The 12,768-nt window shown below is 39.8% G+C and overlaps 2 protein-coding genes across 8 annotated transcripts in view; both read right to left on the bottom strand.

Annotated features, from left to right (window-relative positions):
- Nucleotides 1-780: 780 nt before the first annotated feature.
- Nucleotides 781-6,166, bottom strand: LOC128080717 (cytochrome c oxidase assembly protein COX18, mitochondrial). Its single transcript, XM_052683252.1, has 6 exons — nt 5,638-6,166; nt 4,981-5,081; nt 4,197-4,360; nt 3,014-3,126; nt 1,901-2,008; nt 781-1,098 (listed from the first exon to the last, which is right to left on the bottom strand). Exons 1-6 carry the CDS (start codon nt 5,929-5,931, stop codon nt 925-927), a joined length of 954 nt encoding a protein of 317 aa, XP_052539212.1. The 5' UTR covers nt 5,932-6,166; the 3' UTR covers nt 781-924.
- A 1,599-nt stretch (nt 6,167-7,765) lies between these two features.
- Nucleotides 7,766-12,768, bottom strand: part of ANKRD17 (ankyrin repeat domain 17) — an 81,299-nt gene continuing 76,296 nt past the window's right edge. For all 7 annotated transcript variants that reach the window (XM_052683176.1, XM_052683177.1, XM_052683181.1 and 4 more), the window contains 5 exons: nt 12,249-12,446; nt 11,152-11,400; nt 9,634-9,809; nt 9,161-9,325; nt 7,766-8,360 (listed from right to left, as the gene is read on the bottom strand). In XM_052683176.1, coding sequence (XP_052539136.1) covers nt 8,301-8,360; nt 9,161-9,325; nt 9,634-9,809; nt 11,152-11,400; nt 12,249-12,446 — 848 coding nt within the window. In that variant the 3' untranslated portion in view covers nt 7,766-8,300. The remainder of the gene's footprint in view (nt 8,361-9,160; nt 9,326-9,633; nt 9,810-11,151; nt 11,401-12,248; nt 12,447-12,768) is intronic.

The raw sequence follows: 12,768 nt of genomic DNA, 5'->3' as shown, positions 1-12,768 counted from the left end.
ACAAAACCCCACAAACACACACAAACAACCACAGTTACTTTAAAACTAACTTCCACTTACCAAATATTACTGAGCACCGACTTTAACGGTTACATCACGAATCATGTTTTTGCGGTATGAGAATGATACAGCATTTCTACCCCAATTGCTGCTTCTCTAAGATGATAAATTACCTTTAAGGAGATCAGACTTGCACAAACTTTTGAGCAACGGGACACAAGTTTTGTCACAATGCACATCTGCTGACTTAAAATGTAGAGCAAGGCTACACATAAACACAGTTTACACATAAACACAGTTTAACCCTACAGAAGTGCCTACATACAATTACACTGACACGTAAAAAACCCCAACATAATGCTGTCACTCGATAAGAGATTCACCAGAAACAATAAACTTGTCCTCCTAATTCCAAATCTAATGCAGAAAGACGGACAATGATCCAGTTTACTTTGCAGTTTGAGGAAATCATGTATGAGAACTCTTACAAAGACTGCAACACGAACCACGTGAATATCAACTGATGATATCTCAATTAAGAAATGAGCCAGTAACTGCAAAGTCCATCCACCCTCTCCCCAACCCCAAAATTTTGTTCACTAGTCCATAGGTCAAACCAGCTTTGCTACAAGAAAGTAGCCTAGATGGGTCACAGATTTATCTTCATAACTCTTTACAACTTAGGGGACAAACTTGCATTACTGGACTATTCAAATTGCAAAACTAACATCTTTGGAACCAAACTTCCCAAAACATATATTTGTGTTGATGAATCATTCCTTTTAGCCAGATAATCAATGTTTTATTTGGAAAAGAAATATAATTTCAGCTGTAGCACTTTACAGTGAGCATCTCAACAAAACACCACTTCTCAATGACACACACGAATTATGTGGGATAGCTCTTCCGACAGTTCAAAGCGTGTTATTTCTTAAAACTGTATTTGGTACTCAAGGCAGCCACAATATCCCTGTAAGGAGTATCTGAGTCAGATTTGGTCCTCGGTATGCAACACAGTCGGCGAACAGTTGGAGAACGGAGCAACAGGTTGTGAGAGAGTCCCATGAAGCTTGAGGACAACCAATACAACGCCATGGACTGCAACAAGACAAACACCGAGTTCAGCCTTCCTAGGTGTAATTTAGGCAGCTCTTCACAAACCACAGCCACGTTCCCAGTTATAAGAAAAACAACGAACCTATATTTGAAATGGAGCGCAGTGTATTTAGCGTATGATTTTCTGCTCCCAACCATTCTGAGAGAAAAATATCATCTATACTGCAGCTCAACAACAGTTCATAAATTAATTCATACTTAACCACGCTTAAACACCTACATTTCAGACAAAATAAATCCAATGAGACAACTATATGCACTGTTTTCTATACCACTGCAGAAGCATTCCAAGTAAAACAGTGGATAAAAATAACAACTGTTTTAAGAAGGATGTGGAAAGTTTCCCAATCTACAAAAATAAGGCGTTCTCTTCTTACAGGAAGCAAACATGTACATACCAAAGCTTTGGCTATGCTTCCTTAGATAAACACTGCCTCTCATTTCTGAAATCACAAAAAGGATGCTAGCCCTCTGAATTTCTTTCCAAACCCTTGTTTGAGAAAATAATGTTTAGAAACAGTCACTGCAGATTCTTTATCAGCGAACAAAAATAGCCCAGTGCGTTAATAATTCAAGCACAAACTCAGACAGAAGGCACAGTGTAATGGACACTACTAGATTTTTTTTTTTTTTTTTTTCAGAGATTATTTTATACACATATAAATTATAAGAAATCTATTAAGCAGATCAGGCATTTGGGCCATCCTTTAAGCGCTATGAACATATGAAATTGGGGCACAACAGTCACACGTGAAAGGACGCAGCATTAAGACTCCATACATACCGAGGGGACTGTTGCAGCAATAGGGACCATTACTACTGACAACACTCTAAAGAAATTTGTAGCAAGCTTCTGGAACCTGGAAGCTTCCAGTTTTTGTGAAGCAAAGATCTGAAGGGAAGAAGGGAGAAGCCCGCAGTTACAAAAGAAAGTTCTTTTTGAAACAACTAAAATGAGAAAAAAAGGCAACAGCAGAATCTCCTGTAAGCCTGTATTCCTGATCACACGTTATGTTCCTTTTCTCATTATCCAGTTCAGTTAGCACATTGGTAACATCTTTCCCTTGTTTCACATTCGATATTATTAATACTCTGTAGCAAAAAAAATAAATAAATCATAAGCTAGCAAAGCACTCTTCCAAATAATCTCAAAGCAGTGCATTAAAAAAGCTGTGATGGCACATCCAAAATTGCCAACAGCTAGTTCCTGAGCACAGCCCTTCCAGAAGGGGCTACGAACAGGAGAAGAAACAGTGGCTGGAAAACTGAAAGATAACAGAATCAAGTGTGCAATCACCAATGACTTTTAATCTCATAAGGCAGTTTTAGTCCACTTGTCACAGACGACAATGAAGAAGTAATGAAATCCAGATGATTAATGATTAAATTAATGATTAAAGGCAAAGATAAATAAAAACTTTTCCATTAAAAAAATATGTGGGAAAGTAAAATTATTATTTAAAATATGTTTGTTTACTCATCTCCCAACTATCTTCTGAAGTTCTGGATTCTACAATATATTAAGAATAATATCATTAAATTCCACCACAATGCACTAACGAAGTATTTCTGGGATGCATCTTCATGCTTTAAAAGCAGGGAGCTCATTAGAGCAGCAACTTTTAGGAGCAACTTCAGAGTTGAGACTGAACATCACCGAGGTTCAAACCAAGCAAACAAAGTTTCTCAGACATGTCATGTTATTATTAATAATCTCCAAACAACGCAGACACATGCACACAGCATCATTAGGCTATCTTCACTTCCGATCAATGTATTTAAAGCAGTCACAGTATCAATCATGTTACTGTGTTTTGTAAGTGGTAACACTGCCTTAGACTTCTACAGTATGTATATGGATCCTTTTGGAATTGTCCTGTTTATTCCACCAACATACCTCCACTATCAGCAAATTCAAGAGTCCAAGTGAAACTGGCATAATCCATGTGGAATCTGGTGCTGTGAGGTCTGTAAACCACAGTGTTCCACCTGTCGAAAACTGTTCTTGAACTGAAACAACAACATAAAGAAGAAAAGGAATTAAGGGTTATCCTCTACTTCAAATTCGTCAGAATTGTGCCAAGTATTGCAGAGAAATTATCCAAGTTTCTAGAAGCATCTTATCTACATAATAAATTTTATCAGAACAAAAATCTTCTATGTGAAAGACCACCCTGAGGATTCTGCTAGGAACACTAGGAAAAAATGGAGGAAGACAAGTGAAATACAGGTTGGCTTGTGACAGCCACTGATTCAGGTCAGCTAGTGATCAAAATCAGGCAGATCTGAACAACCTTTTCAGAAAGCAAAAGGAGAACAAGCAATATAGGAACATACGGTGACTATCTGTGGATCTGCAGCAACTACATTTTGCTTAACATCACTTTTTTTAGAATACCAAACTGTAACTTGTCCTAAAATATCAGAATATACCAGAATTGTTACTTAAAAGCCTCTAACTTTCACCTTGTATTTATTTTTTGTATGAAACTAAGAAGAAATAAATACAATTATTAGTGAACATACTGTCACATGGGTAGCATTACTTCCTAATCTATGTTGTGCGCAGAAAAATCCAGAGTCTTTTTTCTAATAACTGTCTCCAGTAGACCACAATACAATTAAATGCCTGTATGATGTAACAAAATGTTCCACATTGTTCCCAGTGCTCAGATCCTAATACTACTTTTAAAACAGGCATCCTACAGCTCACAACTCCATTATCAATACTGAGTGCATATAAGCTGAGATCAGCAAAGTGTTTATACAGATCTGGATCCAGTGATCACCAGCCGACCAGAGAAAAGCAAAGGTGTGGCCCAGAAGCAAGCTCCTTGTTTAAACAATCTGTGGCCTGCTCTAGATCAACAACACAAACATAGTACCTAATCAAAACCTTTGAGATTCAATATTATTAAATATTTAGCTATGATTAAATCGGGCTACATTTAAAAACTTCATAGTAGAGTAGCTCATACATCAGACTTGGGAGATCACATTTTTTAACTAAATAAGGACATGTATAAACAGAAATGAAAGGACAAACGACTGTTTTGAGAGTATATATTCTAACAGATCACCTTCTGAGTCCAAAGCACCAACACTGCAGTTGCGCAATGCAAGAGACACGCAGACCCACATTGGAATCTGTACCCACACCAATAAGGTAGCTTTGAATGGATGGCAGTTGTCTCGAATGTACAGTTCTGTAATAATCCTCTGCAGGTTCTTCTTAAAGTGGAATCTTTTAGAAAGGACAGAAAACAATACAAAACAAATACCATATTACAGTACAAGGGCTTCTCAAATTCTGAACTATCAATTGAACAGGCTGTGCATATCAACATGATTTACGTACCCCTTTCCTCCCAACTCATAGTCCTACTCACTCATCTAAGCAACTTCTCACATCACTGTTAGCTGCGAGCAGTGACTTGTCCAATATTCTGTGGTGATTTTTGCCTGACCAAGGCTATCGCTTTCCCAACGCACATCACTGGCCAGTTAAACAGCCTTCAGTAGCCCAGCTAATATCCACTGCTACTGCATGGGTTTACAGTATCACACATCAAGGGCCAAAACCACAGTCTTCCAAGCTTTAAGTCCCTAGCCATGATCTGATGCTTTTAGATAGCTAAGAAAACTGCTGACATTAAGACAAAAATGCTTAGATTTGGCCCTGAAATCATAAACCTATCAGAAATTCAGAGCTTTGAAACTGTTATTCTGCCTGTTAAGATATATCCAACGCAAACAAGCCATAAAAGCACTAACATGATCTAAGTCTCTAGCAAAAGCAGAGTGTTAGGAGGACCTTCCACCTGGAATGAATTTGTAAGGCATACACAATCATCACCATCTTACCTGGCAACCTTTTCAGACCAACCCAGTTGCTTTCCACGAACAGAAACTTCATAGCGAAGCTGCTCAGCTAGCTTTTTAATCTCAGGCTGCAAATTTTCCAACTAGCTAAAGAAAAGGAAATAATGTTTATGACCTGACAAACAGTTAAATGTAACAAGCGCATAAAAAGTTAAACTGCAGCACCTTTGAGTTAGTCACTGAAGAACCATCTGAGAAACACACCTGTCTCCACCAGCCAGACCTTGCCCACCGTTATCTCACGGGAAGGGCTTTAAAGTATAAGAGGGGAGCTTAGGTTAAACGCCAGGAAGAAATGTTTTGCTCAGAGGACAACGAGGTCCTGGCACAGGCTGCCCAGAAAGGATGCGGGTGCCCCGTCCCCGGAGGTGCAGAGGGGCAGCAGGAGCCGCAGCAGGGGGCTGGAACTGGGCGGGCTTTAAGGTCCTTCTAACCTAAATCACCCTGCGATTACGCGACTCTACGAATACACAACTCCATAACCCCAAATGACGCTTGCTCTGGCAGCAGTGATCCACGCCCCATAAGCCCTAAGGACCTAGCGAAGAAAGGGCACAGAAAAGCACAAACGCGCAGCGTCCGTCACGCAGCGACACGCTGCCGCCGGCGCAGCCCCGTTCCCTCAGCGCGCGGACCCACCTTGGCCAGGAGGCGGCCCTGGTGCGCGGCCAGCGGCAAGGTGACGGCGCTGCGGAGCAGGGCGCAGCCGCACACGATGGCGGCCCACCACGGGAGCCCCGCGGCCGCTTGCAGTGCCACCAGCCCATCTTCCGCCCAGTGCACGGGGACCGACTGCGCCAGCCACTCGTACCAACCGCCGGGGCTCCCGCTCGGCGCCGGAGACCCCGCGGCGACCGTCAACCGAGCGACGGCCGCACCGCCCAACTGCCAGCTCGAGCCGCTCTGCCTCAGCGACCGCGCGAGCCGCCACATGCCTCACGGTCACGGCACGCGCAGCTCCCGCCGCGCAGCTCCTGCCTTCGCGCATGCGCCAGAGGACGCTTCGCCGGCGCCATGTTGGGTGCGGGCAAGGGAAGGGCAAATGGCTGTGCGAGGGCTGGCCCCACTTCCTTGCGAGCGGCTGGAAAGTGCGCTGGGTAGCCAACTCTATCAACTTACCTCTTTCCTGAACCCTGTTTACACAGTTCCACTAGTTAACAGTGGTTTTGTTCTTTAAGAAAAAAAAAAAAAAAGACCTGCCAGGTCTCAAAAGAGTATGTTCCTTTTTTTATTGGTCAAATAAAATGCAGTACAGTTGAAATATAAAAAAAATGTATCTGAAAGAAAATGCTCCTAGTACAGACTTCCACAGACCCCAGAATTTTGTTTAGCAAGCCCCTTGCCACAGGTGTAGCATCGAGCCTGAGCTCCCCGGCCAACAGTTGGAATTTTCAAGTCAACAAAATAACACGTTAAGAAACCACATCCTAAAACTCTGTTCTTTTGACCCATGGAATACATTGCTGTAATAAGTGGTGAGTGGTACTGGTTAGAAGGATTATTTCAGAATAAGAATGCAAAGAATCCTAGTTAGCACTGAAGCAGTAAACAAGGTTCTAAAAGAGGGCTTGAGGTCACACAGAAGACCTGAATGGCACTATTCTTCACTCATTATAAGGTGCTAAAATGGAATTGCAATCATCTTTCATAGCAATTCTACAGTTTGGTACCCATTTTGATACAATCTGTTCTTTAGACACTGTATGTCAGGTAATTAGACAGCTGGAAAAAATGAACTTGCTTACTTAGCACATCACGTAAGGGCACATATAGGGACATCAGTACATGCAAAACTTGGGTTTTCTTTTCTCAGAAATAGCAGAATTTTTAAAAGGCAGCAGGTTTCTTTGGAAAAGTATTTTTCTTCTCTCTGGCTAACTAACAATTAACATAACAAATGCAAAAAAACACTTCAAAAATTACTGCCTGAGAAGCAGGCCGTATAACTAAGTTGGTGTTTCTTCCAGGGAGTTGAATTCAAGTGACGCAGAGCAAGAGAAAGAACAAGTTTCCATTCAGCCATCACCCACACAGAATAACTAGTAACAGATCATGGTGGACGACACCATCTGGCACAAAACCACACTCAACTTGTAAATATACTTTAAGCCACACATACACAAACCGTACAGGAATTTGACTCAAGCTTTGCATATCACTGCCTTGCCGTACAGGACCCAAGGAATTTGTTTCCTGGTATTGGTGTTCATTCTGTAAGTGAAGAAGGCGACAGTAAGGAATTATTCATTGGACTTCTCAAGACAAACCTTAACTGGTCAACAATCCAGTTCGGAACAAGACACTATACTACAACAAAGCCACTTATTCTGAAATAAGCCTTCACTTGGAGCCAGTTTTCATCAGTGAAGCTCTACTGCAACAGCAAGTTAATATTCTTGCTCTTGAAGTAACACATACAGAGTATGTATCTCTTGAAATGACTTTTGCAGGCAAAAGAAGGAACTGGAGGAACAGAAACTCTGAGAACACTCAAGAACAGAAGAAGAGACCTAGCTGCATGAACCCAACAAGAAGTTTTCAACAGACGGTGCAGTGTGACACATTTACCTTCTTTACCGGGCAACTCTTAATGTGCCGAACTCCTGCTTTCTCAAGCACTTTAGTCTGAAAAGCTTTCCACGTAAGAAAATTAATATCTGGTTACAACTGATGTATACCTTCTCAAAAAAAATCCAACACACATTTGAAAAAACCCTCTGATAATGCCCAGTTTTTACACTGTACTTAAATTACACAAGTAGAAAAGTTATGCTTATTAATAGTTTAATGTATGAAGGAAACATCCAGATTTCTGAATATGAAGGTACATATCTCACATTAATTTAAGTCTACATAAAGTAGAGCCTCTATACTGACATATTGAAATTTACTTTCTGCTTAGCCATTTGTTATGTAAACAATTGTACATTTATTTGCCATTCTAAAACTTCAGGATCAAGTTTACATAATTTTGCTAAATTTCTGTGTTTGCTCAGAAGCAGTTTACAGTACTAAAACCAACCAGCCAAAGAACAGCTTCAACAGAAAGTTATGTCAAAAAAAAAAAAAAAAAAAAAAAAAAAAAGGAAAGAATAAAGGCTAACTAAGTTGAAACGTATGATGGTGGGGAATGGGCAGTCACAATGTTCACAGAAAAAGGTCAGTTAGTAAGTTCTTCTGCAAAAAGCCTACACACTTCAGTCAAGCACATCAGTAGAATGATCTGGGAGCACATAAACTGTTTCTGCCATTTTTATTTTCCTCTGGAAAAAGGAATCTCAAGTCTAGCACGTTGATCCCACTCAGCCAAGTTGGTTCATATGCACACTGTTCATATGAGGTGTCCAAGTTCCAGTCCACACCTGAAAGAGATAGCTTTACTTAGTACCACGTACAAAGAGTTTCAACTCAAAGTATTTCAACATTGCAGTGCTTATTTTCCACCACACTGAAGTGAACTACATCAGAAAACACAGCAGTCACCAATAAGCTACGTGGATTTATTTTCATCACGTTTTTTGCTGTTGCAGTTCAGATGAGACATCAACTTTCAGAGTGAAACGCTATCCTTCCTCTTTACCTCATAAAAGTTCAGAACACTGAGAAATTGAATCTGTCACCTTCAACTGTTCTTTCCCAAAACATACCAGTAAGATAAACTCCAGGAAAACTCAAGTATAACAAAGTAGAGCCACTTCTTGAGGACCAACAGTTGGCTGTATTTTGCTCATGTATCTGTCAGTATGACAGAAATCAGTGTATAATTAAGAATAAACATGGAATTTAGTGTAAGAACTACCAATGATAAGGTCTTGCCTACAACACAAAGCAGCTCATCTGCAGTAATTAACCAGGTGCCTACTCCAATTGAATAGACTCAGCTGGAACCAAACATCCTAATTCTCAAGTACACTTCTTTAAACTGCATTAACTTACTGATGCTGTTTTTTCTATTAATTTTGGATAGACTACTAATGTTTACAGATTGTCTTTATGTCTGTACTGTGGGGAGAGGTAGAAAGGAATAAGCAAAAAAACCTTAAGAAACAAGCAAAAAGGAGAGACATTTTTTTAAACTTTCTACCAGCTAAGATCTTGCATCTTCACCACATGGTTTCTTAAGCTAGAACAACACTGCAAACATAAGAATAAAAAACATTACCGTCTGAGGCCCGTTATTTTCTGTGGAATTTGAAACCATCTTTATTAGAGAGTTCCAAGATGGGTCAGCAGCATGAGGCCCATTAAATATTGGGCCCCCAGTACCATCTGTGATGGGGGCTACTGGAGGAATCATTGCATTCCCATACACAGAGAAAGGCATACCCTTATGAGGGAGGAAAAAAAATAAGCATCAGTATGTATTCACAAACACTACTCCTATTAAACATACAAAAGGGGACTCAACATTAAAAGACATTCTGTCTTGAAGTAGTAAGAAGCAGCCTTAATTTAGGAATAATCTTTATTACATTGTGGGCATATGATATTTTGCTAGATTTAGGCTTCTGCAATACTGCTCACAGATGCTGAGCTGCCCAGCAAGCAGTATCTCATGTTCTCTATCTGCAAGACACACAGATGTAGAAAAAAATCAAGTGGTACAGCACATATCAAGAACAAGAAGGTCATTACCCCAACTTTTGGGAAGTCCATGTATCCTGCAGGAACGGGCTGATGGAATGTACCAGAAGGCGTTATGATTCCCGTGCTGTCTCTTTCCATGGCTTGGTGTGAAAACACACCTGGATCAGACATGGGCCTGTGGATCATGTGGCTCCCCATTCCACTATGACACCAGTCCACTTTATCTAACAGACCAACACAGAAACAACATTATACTTAACACCCACTCCTGATGCTTACCAGTACTAACATTTGTACACTGTAACATTTATACAAGTGACATTTGCTCAGTTTATACTTCCCACATATCCACCTGCACAGAACTTCATTCCAACTTAGAACACAGAACTTTGTTGTCATTCTTTCTCAAATTTCTTTTCCCCATGAACTCAGGCAGAAGTTCTTATGATAAGCAAAAGCATAGAATGACCACCTATACGTCTGCTTATGTTCTAACCACGTGGATTCATTAGAGGCAACTTAGCACTACTAGTACATGTCTCAGACATCCAGCAAGTCAGTATTTTTCAAAGCCTTAGAAATATTTCTGAAACTAATTCTCAGTAAGAGTCAATTCTATTCTAAGCTGAAAACCAAACACTGAAGTTAACCCACAAAGTAAAAATACAGTAATATTACAAGAGCAAAGCGACAAAGGGAAACTGCTGTGATTTGAGGATGCAAGTAAAAATGTTCAATTTCAGAAGTCTTAATGATGACTAGCATATCACTACATAGATGAGGCAAACATTAAAGAAATAAAGCTCTGGATAAGCCCTATTATGCACTTAGGGAAAAAACTAGAGGAACGTTCACTGTCACCCCACCAAAACCCTAAGAGATGTTTTGACTGCTCAGTTAAACAGTGGAACAGGTTGTTCAGAGTTTGTTTTTTACCCTAGGAGATTTCCAAGATGAGACTGAATAAAGGCCTGAGTAACCCAGTATGATCTCACAGCAAATCCAGTTTAGTGTAGATAATGAAGGGAAAAAATAATCCAATAACATAAAAAAAAAACCAACAAGAAAAACCACAAAGCAGACTCATAAATTGCAGCTAAGAGTCCTATTTGCTGAGAAAACCTGTCCCAATATAATGTAAATTTTGAATAAATTCTGAAATACTGAATTCCATGAGCCTGCAGTACAATCTAGAGACTTATGTCAGTAAAAGGCAAACAGTGTGACTGGATAAAATAAGGAACACATACTTTCATCTTCCCCTCTTCCTAAATAAATTGAATCTTCCTATCAACTCATCCCTGTACAACACAGTCTTACCTCCTTTGTTATGTCTGTCTGAGTAAAAAGCCTTCACAGCCAGGCTGTTTCAAAACAAGAACATTTACTGTGACCTTGATAGAGCAAATAGATTACATAGCAAATACAAATCCTTCCTCAACTCCCTTAGAAAAAGAGCATCTTTGAGACACACTTCTGCATCATTTTTCAGCTTCAAAGGAAGCACAGAAGAAGACAGTATTGGTGTAAACTGGAAACGCATGGATTTCTGTTTACATTACATACCTTGATTGCCACCTATACCTTCGAAGGACCAGATACCACTATGTCCCACTGGAGCAGCTAAGTTGCTCCCAATAACAGATGGAGTAGAAGTTCCAGTTTGTCTAATACGTGCAGACCGTTCAGTCCCAATCGGAACAGGAACTTTTCTGTCCTGAGAAACATTACTGGATTTTTCTGATCCCAAGGACACTGCTGAGGGGGTGGGAGACTGTGTTCTTACTCCAGAAGACACTGACTGAGCAGGAGATTCTACAAAAAAGCAAAAAGTATGTTTAATAACAGCCAGACCCTCAACCCCATCACTACACACCTATCCTTTAATGGCAAAGTATAAATCAGAAATACAAATGGATAGCTTATTACTGCTATGTTCATACAGCAGATAGTTCAACGTAATTTTAACAGTTTTACCAACGTATCACAGAGACATTCATCATCCATTTTAATTCTTAAACAAAACGAGTACTATCCTATCCCATCAGCCCTATCAGATAGCAGACATGCACTGCAACAGACTGCTCAAAATTTAAACTAACCGTTATTGTACATCAACAAAAGAGGATTTGAGGATTACATTCAAAAGCATAGCTGCAATTCGCTTTTTGTTTGTTTTTAATCTTGAGATGCTGATTGTTGGGGATTTTTTTGTTTTTATATTCTCTACTAAAACAGATTAACTTGTTCCCTGAATAAGTTGGCATTCAATAGAATTTTTTTTCTGCCCAAGAACTCTGCTGCATAGGCAGAAGAAGGTACCAGACCTTGCCATAAGCAGCCTCCCTTGAAACACATTATACAGTTTTGTTTTAACAGTATCAAAAATATCAGCTTATCTGCAGAACTGGCTTTAGTAAAAATATCATTACAGGATTTACACTACTTACACTTCAAACAATCACATACATTAGCATTCCAGGGCTACTGGCATCAAGAATAAGCAACTTCAATAGCATGAGGAAAATCACAGCTGCTAAAAAAGCCTTCCTAAAATAGGTAGGCTATTAATAGGTAGTCGTGACAGGTCACACAAGGCTGCCTTTTTTTTTTTATTTTAAATACAATAGCTTCTCAACTGCTTCCAGCTGAGTAGAACTCACCATTTGATGCTGATGAACATGGAGGCAATAAACTAAGTGGGGAAAAATGCTGTCTGTTAAAATTAGCAGCTGCAGGTGCTCCACCAAGAGGTGCCCCAGGTGCATATATCTGACCTCCAGAAAGGTTTGAGGCAAAGTTACCCAGGTGTGTAGATGAAGGTGTTACAGGAGCATAGGGTGAATCCATACTGACAATACCTAAAAGAGAAATTGGCAGAAGCAACTCCCATTATTGCCAGATAAAAAGATCTCCCATTTAAGGGAAAAAGGAAAACTTATATCCAACCAGTCACGATTTTCTCCTATTATTTTCAAGATAATTGAAATTCTTAAACTCCATGCTTTCTAAGTCGTGACAATATGCAGCCAGCAATTCTGCAGTACATACATCACAAGTGATTCACATTATCATACAGATACCTTAAAAGGGAATAAATTAAGGAACAGAATGCATATCCCGATACAGACAACATCAGAAGGATAACTAGTCATTTTACTGCAACTTAAATTTTGTAGGCTT

The sequence above is a fragment of the Tympanuchus pallidicinctus genome, unplaced genomic scaffold (genome assembly GCF_026119805.1).
Source record: "Tympanuchus pallidicinctus isolate F22 unplaced genomic scaffold, pur_lepc_1.0 scaffold2, whole genome shotgun sequence".
Classification (NCBI taxonomy): Eukaryota; Metazoa; Chordata; class Aves; order Galliformes; family Phasianidae; genus Tympanuchus; species Tympanuchus pallidicinctus.
The sequence above is the reverse complement of the archived record's forward strand: the minus strand, read 5'-3'. Positions and strand labels throughout refer to the sequence as shown.